Here is a 15,643-nt window from a genome sequence, read left to right as displayed (position 1 = left end):
ATGGCTGTCAGAAAGAGCAGCTTTTTTCACTAGCTACAGCAATTGCATTCCCTGCAACCTGTCTGCAGAGTTTTCAAACAGGTTGTTAGGAGAGATGCTAGTTCAGCGTTATGTGATTAAGCTGCAATTGTTGCACAATAATGTCATAGTTCTGTGGAACAAAATAGTTTAAATTTATTCTACAAAACTTGTACTGGGCTATTTGAAATTGCCTAGTAAAAGTTGATTTCATTTAGAGAAATAGAATGTTTAGCAAGTTACACACAGGCCTGTTAGTCTTTATTCTTTGGCTTTATAAGGTCCAAGCTGTTAATTGTAGAATACTTTAGGTTGAACTGGACCTCTGAAGTTCCTGTGCTCCAGTCCCCAACTCAAAGCCAAACCAACTTGGATCAGGTTGTTGAAGGCTTTGTCCATATGCATAGTAACAATTTGCCACCATTCCTGTAAACCTGTATTTTTTTCCTATTTCTGATGGGCAACATTAAGTAAGTTTGTCTTCAGTAGTATTCTTTGGGTATATATTCTACTTGATTAAACATCATAGGAAATCTTTCCGGTTTTTCTTTTGTTATATTGATGTGTTCCCCCATTAGCTTAAGTTGTATACCTTTATCACATAAGTCTTTAAAGAAATTTAGAAAATCTGCTTTTTTCCTCACATGTTCTTCATAGGTCATTAAATTAATGTCAGTTCTTGATTTTCAGCAACCTGTATCTGTCTTTCTCCACAGTTCATATCTAGGTAAAAATCTTTCCCAGATCTGGATTGCTTAACAACAGAGGAGAGACAGGTATTTAGAGGACAGAAAGTCAACATCCCTTCATTAAGGGAGGTGATGGGGCAAAAGATAATGTAATTAAAACCTTATCAGTGTATTTATGTCCACTAAGGAAACAAAGTGTTCTATCATTTTTAGCTCAACTTTTCATTACAGTAGATATATTGTAAACCTTTTCCTTACTAAATAGTAGATCAAGTGAGAATTCTGTTATGCTGTATGTTACCCTTATGTCTTGAATCGCTAATTGTTCCCCTGAATGGAAAAGGGGAAACAAAACCACCATTTTTAAAAAGTGAAAAAAGGAAGACGTGGAGAACTACAGACCAGTCAGTCTCACCTCACTTCAGGATCATGGATCTATGCTAAGGCACATGGAAAATAGGGAAGTGATCGGTGACAGCCAACATGGCTTCACTAAAGGCAAATCATGTCTGACAAATTTGGTGGCCTTCTACAATGGCATTACAATATTGGTGGATAAAGGAAGAGCAACTGACATCATAGGCCTGGACTTGTGCAAAGCATCTGACACTGTCCCATGTGACATCCTTGTCTCTAAATTGGAGTGACATGGATTTTTTGGATTGACCATTCGGTGGATAAGAAATTGGCTGGATGGTCACACTGAAAAGAGTTGCAGTCAATGGCTCCATGTCCAAGTGGCAAGCAGTCACAAGTGGTATTCCTCAGGGGTCAGTATTGGTCCCAGTGCCGTTTAACATCCTTGTCGTTGACATGGACAGGGGGATTGAATGCACTGTCAGCAAGTTTGCCGACAACACCAAGCTGTGTGGTGCGGTCAACACGCTAGAAGGAAGGGATGCCATCCAGAGGGACCTGGACAGGCTTGAGAGGTGGGCCCGTGTGAACTTCATGAAGTTCAACAAGGCCAAGTGCAAGGTCCTGCACCTGGGTCGAGGCAGTCTCAAAGATGGATATAGGGTGGAGGGAGAATGGATTGAGAGCAGCCCTGTCAAGGCCTTGGGTGTGTTGCTGGATGAAGAGCTGAATATGGGCCTACAGTGTGCGCTCACAACCCAGAAAGCCAACCACATCCTGGGATGCATCAAAAGAAGTGTGGCCAGCAGGTTAAGGGAGGTGATTCTGCCCCTCTACTCCACTCTTGTGAGACCCCACCTGGAGTACTGCGTCCAGCTCTGGGGCACCCAACATAAGAAGGATGCGGACCTGTTGGAGTGAGTCCAGAGGAGAGCCAAAAACGATCAGGGGTCTGAAGCACCTCTGCTATGAGGACAGGCTGAGAGAGTTGGGGTTGTTCAGCCTGGAGAAGAGAAGGCTCCAGGGAGACCTTATAGCAGCCTTCCAGTACCTGAAGGGGGCCTACAGGAGAGATGGGGAGAGGGACTCTTGATCAGGGAGTCTAGTGATAGGATGAGGGGTGAGAGTTTTAAATTGAAAGAGGGGAGATTTAGATTAGATATTATGAAGAATTCTTTATGGTGAGGATGGTGAGACACTGGAAGAGGTTGCCCAGAGAAGTTGTGGATGCTCCCCTGGAAGTGTTGAAGGCCAGGCTGGATGGGGCTTTGAGCAACCTAGTCTAGTGGGAGGTGTCCCTGCCCATGTCAGGGTGGTTTGAACTAGGTGATCTTTAAGGTCCCTTTCAGCCCAAACCATTCCGTGAATTATAAGTCATTTCTTTAGCTGTCCCTCTTCACGCTCCTGGTTGCACTTCCGAAAATCTATGAGATGCATTTCACAGTTCTGTGCAGTGTGACAAAGTGAATTATTTGTACTGTGTTACTAGAAGTGACATCACAAAGTATGCTGCTTCCCTTTGCTATTCCCCTTCTGTACTAGCATTATAATCGTCTAGAACAGTATTGACTTCAGATACTACTAGCTATATTCATTTTCTGAATGGACAAAATTAGCAGCCTTCTGTTCCATCAGCAGGAACATAAACATCAATAAAGTGGTGTTGTGCAAGCTTATCCTTTCTTTAGGAGCAGGTGTGTTTACTGCCTGGTTTTTAAGATCAGTAGCTGCAAATTAATGCAATGCTGCTTGAATAATTTCATTTCATGCCTTGTAAGCTTTCATCCATTGCCAAGAGATGCAAATTTGCTGACTTTAAAAGATCAGTTTTCCTGACTATACTGTCTACATGGGAACACTACACTGTATTTATTGTATTTCTGTAGTGTCGTCCCCTTCTGTGTATTTTGGAGCACTGTACACTCTATGTAAGCCCAAAATACTTTGTTCCAAATTTTCAATTATTTTACCTTCTGCAATTGCTGTGTCTGCAGCACAGTTTGTGTGTGCATCATGAATGGGTGTTGAGCTTCAGTTTGGTAGTTTTATTCTTAACAGATATCCTTATTTACTAGTTTGTTAGTTATCTTGCACCCAATTTGGCAAGCTGTTTGATTTTCTTTTTAATCTGTGTTTTGATGTGTTTTGCTGGAAGACCCTAATCTCTATAAAAACATGTTACCTAGTTCTTAAGATGAGGCTATTGCAGCTTTCTGGTACATTGAGGTTTATGCTCTATAAAAATGTTGAAGTGTATTCTGTACTAAAGATCACTGTCAAGTATGTAGAGACTACTCAAGACTAAGGGCTATATGGTTACTTCTGGAGATAGTAGTAAGTATCATAACATTCTTTTAGGTTCCTTTTAAATAGTTTGTATATTCTTTCACTGCTATAGGATTCTTCCTATGAAGATAGATATGACGGCTATCTGACTTTGGCAGAATATGTACAAGACTTCCTAAATCACCTCACCGAGCAACCTGGTTGTTTTGAAACTGAAATAGAGCAGTTTGCCGAAACACTGAATGGCTGTGTCACTGCAGATGAAGCTTTACAAGAACTTGTTGAACTCATCTATCAGCAGGTAGCTTGTGTATTCTGTCTTATAACATGGATATTATGCCTCTGTTACCTGATGTCCAAGACTTGCACACCAGTGTTATTTGTTATGTAATTGTTATCTCCATAGTATTTGAATAGTTTGATTTTTTTTCTTTTTAGACTGAAACATACAGGGAAAGATTTTGCTCAATAAATTGAAATGGTAGCTCAAGTGGATGGTTGATAAATTCACCCAATTTACTCTGTTTCCTTCGTTGTGTATTTGGATCTCCTGGGTCACATAATAAAGCTGAAATTACAGCGCTTATTTAAAGGGAGTTATATTTGAATTGCTGTATTTATATAGTATTGAAGAAACTCTTAAGCCATGTCAGAGTTATACATTTTTATTCCATCCTGCAAAAAAATTTCTTCATAATACTTAGATAATTTTAATTCCTTATCAAATTTATACCTACTGTTTAATTCCTAATCAAATTTATACCTACTGTACACATGACCCTTTGGGAAATGCTCCTTTATTTACAGGCTTTTTTCTTCATTTGGAATATACCTATTTCAGAACAGCATAACTGGAGGAGAGTAAAGTTTGTCTAATGGTAACTAGGTCCGGTCCCATTGATGGCCATGGAAATGAGGACAGAGACCTTGAGCTGAACTCTGTACTAATTGGGGGAGCCATTGGAAAGAACAGCTTAGTATGTGTTGCTTAGCAAATGAGCTGCTGTTACTGTCTTTTGGGCTTGCTGCAGAGAATGAAGTCGCGCTTGTCCTTGCTATTTATTGCATTAGGTGTCTTTCACTTTCCTGGGTTGGTTGCTGTCAAATTCTACATTGAAGAATGCAAATTCTTACTTGTCTTTTAAGTGAGCTACTTGCACAATATTTTAATCTGGGGTATGTAGAAGCTGCGTGACTGTTTGGTCATTGTACAGAACTTTAGAGCTCAAGTTTCTTATCATCATATGGAATTGATGCACATTTAACTCAGAACAGTTTAGTTACACGTTAAGATTAATTAAAACACAATTGTGCTGTATTTGGCAGCATCATTTTCCCATCCTTGATTTGAACACATGGAGGATAGTTAAAAAAAGATTAACGCATTCCATATAATTTTATTGGAAAGAAAAAAAGAGGAATTTATCCCATTTTAAACTTCATATATGCTAAATACATTGACTTGCATTTAATGTTAAGTCTTTAATGTTGCCTCTTCTTCTCTCCCCCTACTTAGAAACAAGTTCAGTGTTAGGGTTAGTTGTGCCTTCCTCAACTAAGAAGCATTGAGTGTTATCAGTCTGAAATTACATGAAAAATAAAAGATAGTGCAAAAAAGCTGTACTAGTATCCAAAAGCATCCTCCAATTTTAGTTTTGTTGTTTGTCAGGATAGGATAGTGTTTGAGTGTAAGTCAACTATGCTTATTATTCTTCTGTCTTGAGCAAAGGCTCAAGTGTTTGTGTTTCCTGGCTTATCACAAAATAATTAAAGTTGCTGAAGTGTACTTATAAGCATCTTCTTCAGTGATGTTAATTTAACCCAACTGAGCTGATTTACAAATGCTAGGTTTCTGCACGCAAAAGATTAAAATGAAGGAAACCCAAGTCCTGTACAGTCTTCCTTTCATCTGTGTGTCAGGTATCTTAGCCTGTCTGTATGAATTAATTCTATCCTTCCCCTGTTCTTCCTAATCCATTTATATCTCTGGACAGAGTGAAGTGCTGGTTGTTCTCCAGAAGTTGAACGCTCTGACTGTATAGCCTAACAATCTTGACTGTTGTATAGTTAACACAGTGGATTGTTCCTGTTACAGCAACTGAAACTTCTCAAGATATGTATTGATAGATTAGCCTTCATACTTAGGTTGTGACTTTTTTGAGTCAGAGAGAAACTGAGATTACCATCAACAATAATTCAGGGAAGATGATATTGCATTGTAATGATTGGTTATTAAGAACGTGTAAGGTGGGGGTTTTTTGGTCTGTGTGTGCTATGCCAGGTCATAAAACTTAAATTGTTTGAGTATGTGATGCAACTACAAGCTACAAATACAGACCAACTAATTAGGATGGTAATGTTTAAAAAATACAGATGAGGTTTAAAGAATTTGTGTGTGTGTGTGTGGTGGTTTGTTGGGGTTTTTTTGTTAAGAAAGAGAAGTGAAATTTAAGTGATGTGTTTTGCCTTATAAAAAAGGGGGCACCTCTTCTAGTCCTAGCAACTGATTTAATGAAACCACCAAAAAGCTCATTAGCTATTTCACGTGTCTCTTACTGGAAACTAAATTCTATCTGACTACCGTAATTACTTAAACTTGTTCTGTCTTCCAGAGACACTTTAGTTTTTTCCAGCGACTTCATGCACATAGTACAGTTATATTGAGTGCCTATTTTTATCTGCCTGTTGAAGGTCACTAGGTATAACACATTGACATCCTAATGGCAAGATGCTTTTTTCAAATATGTTAGAAGCAGAAGTGTGCAAGGACATCTATAGTGCTGGTGGAGGATCAAGATGTAAAAGGAATGTTGAAAAATGATAAAGCTACTGGAGAAGTTTAGTGAATTCTTAGTATCCCTGTTTTCTTTTTGGCAGAGATGATGAAGTTATTCATACCAGAACCTCTTTTCACTGAAGCTGCATCTGAGAAACAATCTCAAATTCAAGCGTTGTTAGAAGAGAGTTCAAAACAAGTGAACAGTAATAAATTGGCAAAATAAGGGAATATTCTGCGTTAAGTTCTCAGAGGTTTAATGTAGACGCTACTCAATTCCCAGTTACTCTTTTCCTTCTCTTGACATTCTGAAGTATCAAGTTTAAAGCAAAATATTTTTCAGTGTATAACTTACGTGTGAAATTCCATTGCTATCACTTCGTTTTAGATGACAAAAGTGTAAATGTTCAACAGTGACAGGACTTGTTTTAGAAAAAAGTACCCATCAAGAGCTATTAACTGTAATGATGTGGTTTTAACCTCTGAATCAGGTGTTTGCTATTCTGCAGATTGCTGGAGCATGTACAAGTATTTATCTTTACTTGCCATGTTCTTGTATTCCTTCCCTGGGCATTCACTATTGCCAAAAATAGATTCTGGGATAAGTAGCTCTTGGACTGAATGAAGGTGACTCTTTTTTTATTTTATTTTAATGTACTTACTGCTTCATAAGAGAGTGCATGTCCTTGAAAAAGTGTCTTAAAGTCCACAGTTTGATTTTTTTTTTTTTAATAAACAATTTGTAAGTGACTTTCAGACACTCTTTGGTTGTAGGTCACAATGGTTAAGTAGAGTTGAGGGTACACAGCATAATGGAGGCTGTTTTCTTAAAGCCACAAAATCACAGTGTAACGAACTTTTAAGTGCTGAAATGCATATAGCAAAGTGTTCATGAGATATAAAAATTAACATGACAAAGAGTAATTATTAATCTTCTGCTCTTCAGTTGTCTAATTAACTGTTGTTAAACAATTTTCAAAAAAGCTTTTAAAGATACATCCTGATCGCCTAATCATGAGTGTTGTGAATAATTTATTTTTCTACTTTTGTTTTGGAAGGCCACATCTGTCCCAAATTTTTCCTACATAGGAGCACGGTTGTGTAACTATCTATCTCACCACCTAACCATTAGTCCACAAACTGGGAACTTCCGACAGTTGTTACTTCAAAGGTCAGTATCAGCATGTCATTTTAAGCCTGTTACTTTCTCAGGTTACATGTCTTCCTATTTTGTATGTAACTCTTAATGTCATGCGCAAAGAGGTATATATTTAAAATAGAAGTTTAAAGTGAGCAAATGGATAGTGAATACATATATTTTTAAATATTTTAATATTTTAAAATATGAAAATAGGACTCCATTCAGAGTTCTGTAGGCTCTTTTGAACTGAGTATCTTAGACTGATCCCAAATTGCAGGGCAAATTTGAAAGCTAGTCAACTCTAAAAGTATCCTAAATGAACATACATGTACTGTCCTTGTCCTTGGAGTCTTGCCAGGACTTATTTTATTGTCGTTTTTTCTTTAATTACTTTTCTGCCTGGAGTTTCTGTATAAGGTTTATTGATTGATCAGCTAACTGACTTTATGAAGTAGTTGTGTAAAATGCAGAAGGATAAATTTCTTCAATTTTCAGTTATTACAGAGTTCTGTGGGCTTACAGGTTTAACAATGATTAGTGTTCACAGTGGACAAAAATGCAACATTTTTTAAATGGATATATTTCCTTTTAAATCTCAGTGCATGGTATGTTAATGAGTAGTACACTTGAATACTTCATAATTTTTTAGAAAATAGCCTTTTTCTCTTTAAGGACTTCTGGATTTCTAAGCTTTGGGCTTGCTTCTTATTTTAAGTTTCACTTAGTCCACCTCTGTTTAGGAGCAAAAGCACAATAAACTTCCAACAGCAGCACATTCTGATGATCTTTTATCAGGAATGGTACCTTATGGAGAAGCTAAAAATATATATGTTTTTTTTTTTTACCTTGTCCCAAAGCAGATGAGCCTTTTTGCCTTCAAAATTATCATTTTCACCTTCTGTTTTTTTAACTATGTTTCTCACTTGAACATGAAGGAAATTGCTGTTAATGTTGGATTACCTGGTTCCTGGTTTTTGAAGCCAACCCAATAGATAACATTCATTTTAGTACCCTGAGGCCATGAATTTAAAGTTGCTATTGCTAATATGGATGGAATGGGGTAGGGGCAGAGGAGGATAAACACCCTAACAATATGACCACAGAGAGCTCCTCTTCTGTTTCTCAGCTTAAGTTTCTACCTTAAATTTTTATTTCAGCAACTTAGATTTTTCAGTTTCAATGGTGTTTCTTAATCCATTACATAACGATTGAGAATACCTTCCTCTTATCTCAACTATTTTTTAATTCTGTTTTTGAATGTCTATGAGAACTTGTGTATTTTTGTTGAATACTAGAAAAACTATGTTGCTGCCATGTGATCTTTATCCTCTGTTTATGATTCTATAATTTAGATATAACTACAAAGACTCATAGAATGCTTTGGGCTGGAACAGACCTTAAAGAACTTCTAGTGCCAACTCCCCTGCCATGGGCAGGGACGCCTCCCACTAGACCAGGTTGCTCCAAGCCCCATCCAGCCTAGCCTTCAACACCTCTAGGGATGGGGCATCCACAGCTTCTCCGGGCAGCCTCTTCCAGTGTCTCACCATCCTCACCGTAAAGAATTTCTTTGTAATATCTAATCTAAATCTCCCCTCTTTCAATTTAAAACTCTCACCCCTCATCCTATCACTAGACTCCCTGATCAAGAGTCCCTCTCCCCATCTCTCCTGTAGGCCCCCTTCAGGTACTGGAAGGCTGCTGTAATGTCTCCCTGGAGCCTTCTCTTCTCCGGGCTGAACAACCCCAACTCTCTCAGCCTGTCCTCATAGCAGAGGTGCTCCAACCCTCTGATCATCTTCATGGCCCTCCTCTGGACTCACTCCTAACAGATCTATGTCCTTCTTATGTTGGGTGCCCCAGAGCTGGACGCAGTACTCCAGGTGGGGTCTCACAAGAGTGGAGTAGAGGGGCAGAATCACCTCCCTCGACCTGCTGGCCACACTTCTTTTGATGCATCCCAGGATGCGGTTGGCTTTCTGGGCTGTGAGCACACGTTGCTGGCTTATTTCCAGCTTTTCATCCGCCAGTACCTCCAAGTCTTTCTCCTCAGGGCTGCTCACAACCCCTTCATCCCTAGCCTGTATCCATGTTTGAGACTGCCTCAACCCAGGTGCAGGATCTTGCACTTCATGAGGTTAGTATGGGCCCACTTCTCAAGCCTGTCCAGGTCCCTCTGGATGGCATCCCTTCCCTCTGGAATATCAACTTCATCACGCAGCTTGGTGTCATGAATTATGCATCACTGTCACTTAAAATGGTGAAATAAAGAATTTATTGAATAAGTGTAAAGACATCTAAGACAATGTGGGCAGTACCGTGAAAGGGGCATAATGTCTTTCAGAGTATATCTACTTTATTTCCGTGGACATCTGGCTGTCTGTGTGAAACTTCCTATACCCATATTCTAATATATAAACTGTGTAACTGTCTCTTAATTTTTACACATTGTGATTTGCTCCATTTCATTTTGCTGTCCCGGGTATTTCAGCGCTTGAAAACATAATCGTGATCATATGTATTCATCTCAAAGGACAAAAATCCACTATGTCTTTGTGAAGTCCTCTCATTTCTGTCACAAATCATACTTCCCAACATTCAGCATTTAATAGTTTTAAGGCAGTTCATAAGTTCTTAGCGTTCAGTTAAATAAGTAGCATGTTATATATGTTGGAATATCTACAGATGATACAATTTTGTTTTTATTTTTACAGGTGTCGAACAGAGTATGAAAACAGAGATGAAGCCACCAAAGGAGATGAGACTACTCGAAAACAATTTCATGCCTTTGTACTGTTCTTAGCTGAGCTTTACCTTAACCTAGAGGTAAGAAGAATGTTGCATGTTAGGTGGTTCTTCATTAATTTTTTGTGGTGTTTAGGTAAACACTGAAATAGAATGTAATTTGAGGTATTTTTCTAAAGGGAGAGGGCAATAAAGTAAAAGAACTTTAGAACAGTTTCATTATAATGTATGTCTAAGAAACAGATAAAGAAAGAAGGACAAGATCATTAGAAAAGAAGTATGTAAAGATCAAAAAAAAAAAGTGTAAGAATTCATAAAAAGAATCAACCATAAACCACCTTTGGAATGAAGCTTTTGGTATTTTGTTTTGACTGGCAAAACCCCCAGATGACTACACTTAACCAACATAGGAAATGTTACAACCTAGCAGAAGCAGATCAGCATCAATAACCCATGTAATTCAGTATTCAGCCACTAATAGGAGCTACTATCAAGCCCTTGAGGAAGATGTGGAAATCCTCAAAATGAGCAATCAAAAATGCAGACCCTTAAAGATTTTTCTTCTGAGGGTTGAGTCCTTTGGTTATGCATGAAGCATGAAATCTTGTATTTAGAGGGTTTTTTTCTATCTGTGATATGTACGAAAAAGTGTATGTACACATAAAAATTCTTTGACTCTTATACCTGTGAGTTCAGTAAGTTCACTAAGTGTTGTAGTGTACTTAAAAATCTATTGTTGACTGGACTATTTCAATGGTTTGACTTAAGCAGATACTATAAAAATGTTCCACTGGCATACGGAAAGAAAATAATACTCTGACTCTTCCATTTTTGTTCGTAAGTGGGCCTTGAAATCTGCTTTCTGCTTGCGAGAAGTAAAAAGGAAGATTTGCAAAGGGTTTGGATGAGGAGGAGTTACCCAGTTCTGTGCAGTGTACCATTTATTTTTAAAGCATTTTCTATAATTTTTTAACTACCTAAAGAATGCCTTCTAGAAGTAAGCCACTACAACTGTAGAGAATACATAATGTAGTATGGGAAAGAGCATGGGGTTCTGGGAATTTTATATTTTGTGGACCACTTGCCAGGCATTTAGTAGCTTTTATTTGCGATTTATTAGCAAAATGCTTGTCATGCATTGTTATGTATATGTCAGAATTGTAAGCATATTACTCAAAGTCTGTGTTCTAAAATAGTTACAGTATTTGTCATGTTCTTCCAACTAAAGAGCTCAACTATGTTCATCACAAACCAAATCATACAGCATTTAAGACAGAAAACGCAACTAAATTAATTTCTAAAACTTAAGTCTTTTAATTATTTTTTTATATTTATTTTGCAGATTAAAGGAACAAAGGGACAGGTAACGCGAGCAGAAATTCTTCAAGAAGGCCTTCGGGAATTACTAAATGCGCTTTTCTCTAATCCTGTGGACAGTAATTTGATATGTGCAGTGAAACTGCTGAAGGTGAGACAGTAGTTGTAAAGAAAAAAAAAAAAATCAAGTTTTTTAACCTTCCTACCTGTGGGAGCAGTGGGAGAAACTGCAAATGAGGAGTGTTTATAGGGTCTTATGCATTACATAATAAGCAGAGCAAGCTGTACTTTTCTTTTTTCTCCTTCTGGCATGGGAGAAAACTAATCAACTGGAATGAATTGTGGTATTTTGGGTATGTTTTCTGCTCTGAAGGACACTGTGCAGTTACGGTCTACCACTTTTTGCAGCAAAAGGTTCTTGATATCCATTATTTCAAACTATATTGTCTGCATCATTACTAGTGTAGAAATACATATACTTCTCTTTCATGATGAAAACAAACCTCTTTGCTCTTAAGTTTTACTTTTTCTTTAAAAAATCGTTAGCTTCTGTGCAGGGAGAAATTTATCTTTTCTAGCCATAGTTATGCCCATAGTTGAGAAAACACAGTTTATTTTAGGAATGAAAATTAAAAGCTAAACCATATTTTTCTGGAGTTTTGTTTCTGTTCTTTTGTGGTTGGTTGGTTGGTTGGCTTAGTTTTCCTCATTCTTCCCCCTTCCTCCCACTCCATTATTTTTCAGACTCTTCTATCTTGACTTCCAATTCTAGAAGCTTCTTTTGATACGGTGAATAGGGAAGAGAGGCTTTACATCTTCCAATTTAAACCCTTAATTTGAAGTTTGGATGTTTAAGCAGGTTGCTTCATAGCAAGTGTGAGGTTGGGTTCAACAAGCACATTATCTCCTACGGTCACTCCTTATATTGGTGGTGCTTCCCTGAGGCAAGGCCCGCTGAAGGACCTTTCAAAAAGGCAGTACACAAATCAGGAAGTTTTCCAGTGCTGGTGCGGGTTTTTATAATTGTTCTCCAAAGAAGATGGAGGTCGTCTCACTATTTTTATGGATATTCTTGGAATATTTATTTGGCTTCACAGCATCCATTCTAAAATAAAAGACAGTGATCTAAATTATTTTATGAAACGTTGCTAAATCTGAAAGGTGTTACAGAACAGAGTTTCTGTTGGTTTTTTTTTTTAATGCAAGTGTTTTCTGTTGTCTTATAGTATCTGCTTTTGTTGGAATACGTCTATAGCTAGATTGGGTTACCTCAGGAAACCTTGCTTTCGCTACTGAAGCAATAAGTGTCTCCTGTTGTCTTTTTCATTCAATATAGTGATAGCGAGACGTATTTCATTGTTTGCTTTGCTATATGTTTATTTTTAATTAAACCTTCTTGGTGCTACTATCTAATTATCTATGATCAAGGTAGGACCACAGTAGAAAACTGAGAATACCAAACAAGTGCTAAGATGCTTGCTTTTTATCTTTGCATTTTATTCCTTTGTATCATGAGGTGCCATTCCAAGCATTTTGGATCATGTAATATTTATGCTGAGTAGATCGGGAATTGCTATCAGCTGTGATCATAGTGGCAAACTAATTTTTTCTGATTTAATTCCTACTATGCAATTATTGAGCAATGAAGGTACCAATTCTTAACATAAAAGGCTTTCATGCACAGCAGTTCCAGACTGTCCGCTGCTAAAGTTCTCTCAGCAGCAGCTTCAGCCTCACAGATTTTATGTATTAAAATTCAGGCTGGCTGGGTCAGATAATTCCTGGCTTCTCTTATATATACCCAAATGAAATTCTTTGGCATGTCTGATACTAGCTAAGTTGACTGAAGTGTTTCTAAAGTTTATTAAAGTATTTGTTATTCTCAGGTAAGCTGGTGGCATCATCTGCAAAAATAAGGTCTCCTTTTTTAAATAAAGTAAGATCTGACAAATGTCACTGAATAGTTGTTTCAAAATCATATTTCAGGACTGAAAGTAGAGAAGTAGCTGTGACCTTCTAGGTAACATAAACATTGGACATAGAGCTACCACACTATCTGTAGTCTACAGTGAACAATTTACGAGGTCTGTGAATCTACGTAGCAAACAGATGTAGGCAATTGGGAGCTTCAGCCCTCAGGTAGTCACACTATGCATCTAAACATTATGAACTGTTACAGAATGTCTTCTGTTAACAGCTTATTAAAGTTTTGTAATTTTCTTTAAAAAAATTAAACCAACTAGTCCCTTGTCTTCAGTTGACAGGCTCAGTTTTAGAAGATGCCTGGAAAGAAAAAGGAAGGAATGATATGGAGGAAGTGATACAGAGAATTGAAAATGTTGTGTTGGATGCAAACTGTAGCAGGTGAGAAGATAAATTTATGTGCAATGTTTTGTTTTTTATATAAACATCTTAAAAATCCTCAAGAGTAATGAACATGTACAAAACATTATCTTAAAAACTTTTTTTTTTATGAACAGTAAGGTGATATTTGGGTGACTTCCCATGTAAAAAAAAAAAAAATATATATTTTTCAATTAAGAGGGCTTGGGGGTCCTTTGGGTTTTGGTTGTTGGGGGTTTTTTTTTAATTTTTGTGTTTTATCTTTTAACAGAGATGCATGTTCCACTCCAATGATTTACTTTTTTAACCTTTTAGATCTTGAAATCTTTCGTAAGTGCTTTAGATTCTAAGTCCAAGTATCTATATAAAGAGACAATAGTGGCAATATCTCATAGTTTATACTTTTAAATCTGAATTTAACAGTATTAAATATACACAAACAAGATTAAATATGTAACAGTATTAAATATGCACAAAGAAGATTAAATATGTAACAGTATTAAATATATAAAAATCACTATAAATGTAACGGCAAAATGGAGTATCCTTTGTGGTGTGGTTTTTGGTGGGTTTTTTTTCTGGACAGCATATTTTTTTTGGCTGGGTCTTACTGCAGTCTGGAAAAAACCAAGTGGTTGGCTAATGTATTCTGCTTTCTAATTTGCAATCAGCAGCGTGCATGAGGTTATCTGATTCTGCTGTACTTCATCCTCAGCTTCTTGCAAACTTACTAAAAAGCTCTAGAGGGTTCAGATGCTGTGATCTGATCTTTTGCCATATGGAGGGAGGCCAGCAGGTAGCTCATAGCATCTGTGGTTTGTAACTGAGCTGCCCACAGGGAAGATGAGGAAAATTTTGCTTCAGGAACCAGAGAAAATTGATAGTGCAGGCCAAGACTTCAAAGACACAGAAGCACAAACTTATTTTAATAGAGAAAACAACTGAAGATTTTATTTATTTATTTATTTCTTAATGAAACCTTTCTCCATGGCCTTGCTTAGAAGAAAGCAGTTTCTCTTATTTTAGGGATTAAATGGGTGGTGGTATCTAAAGTATTGGAGACATTACTTCTCACTGTTGACTGCAAAATTTTAGTGGGATTAAGAAGGCTAAAGTTAGGAGCACAAATTATCTGGAGATAAATTTGGAGATCATCCCTCTGTTTTTCCCAGTACTATCCTTTTCTCAGAAAAGGATTTGTTTCTCAACTTGTTCTGCAGGTTTGTCATCTTGATAAAAACTATAGTAATTTCTGTTTCGTATAGGCTTCATACTTTACCACAGAGGAATTGGAAAGGGTGAATGTCTCATAATTGACACATAAAGCATCTAGACTTGCAGGGGAAAAATTATCCCAAAATTATCTGCAAACTGGACCAAATTTTGTCCTTTTTAGAGCTTTGCGGTGGCGGGGGGGGAAGGAATTTAGTATTTGCAAGATAAGAGCCCCATTTCTTGCTTAGCAAAAAACATTCTAACCTTTGTAGTGCTTCTCTTTATTTCAGAGATGTGAAACATATGCTTCTTAAACTAGTAGAACTGCGATCAAGCAACTGGGGTAGAGTTCATGGAAGTTCTCCACATACTGAAGCTACCCCTGAAAATGACCCAAACTATTTTATGGTAAGAACAAACAGACACTTCAGTTCATTAATTTAGTGAATTAATTTGGTTAATAGACAATCACATTGCTGAAAACTACAAACAGCTGTCTCTCTGAACACGTATAACTTTCTGTGTAACTTTATTCTTAGAACGAGCCAACGTTTTACACTTCTGATGGTGTTCCTTTCACTGCAGCAGATCCAGGTACATCACAAGCTTACTATATCTGTCTTCTCAGTCCTCTCCAGAAAGTTGTAATTCAGTTTATGTCCTGTTGAAGTACATAAAATGTTCTGCAAACGTCTGAAACTTGTGCAACTTAAAAGACAAAATTATGTCTGAATTCCTAGCTTTGTGTAACACTTG

The 15,643-nt window shown here is 37.3% G+C and overlaps 1 protein-coding gene across 9 annotated transcripts in view; it reads left to right on the top strand.

Annotated features, from left to right (window-relative positions):
- The window catches only part of PAIP1 (poly(A) binding protein interacting protein 1), a 28,201-nt gene that overhangs the window by 8,437 nt on the left and 4,121 nt on the right, over positions 1–15,643 (top strand). For all 9 annotated transcript variants that reach the window (XM_074570076.1, XM_074570082.1, XM_074570079.1 and 6 more), the window contains 7 exons: positions 3,463–3,651; positions 7,185–7,297; positions 9,982–10,093; positions 11,355–11,480; positions 13,587–13,693; positions 15,178–15,295; positions 15,427–15,481. In XM_074570076.1, coding sequence (XP_074426177.1) covers positions 3,463–3,651; positions 7,185–7,297; positions 9,982–10,093; positions 11,355–11,480; positions 13,587–13,693; positions 15,178–15,295; positions 15,427–15,481 — 820 coding nt within the window. The remainder of the gene's footprint in view (positions 1–3,462; positions 3,652–7,184; positions 7,298–9,981; positions 10,094–11,354; positions 11,481–13,586; positions 13,694–15,177; positions 15,296–15,426; positions 15,482–15,643) is intronic.

This window comes from Larus michahellis, chromosome Z, assembly GCF_964199755.1.
Source record: "Larus michahellis chromosome Z, bLarMic1.1, whole genome shotgun sequence".
NCBI lineage: Eukaryota > Metazoa > Chordata > Aves > Charadriiformes > Laridae > Larus > Larus michahellis.
Note: the sequence above shows the minus strand (reverse complement) of the source record. Positions and strands in the feature narration are given on the sequence as shown.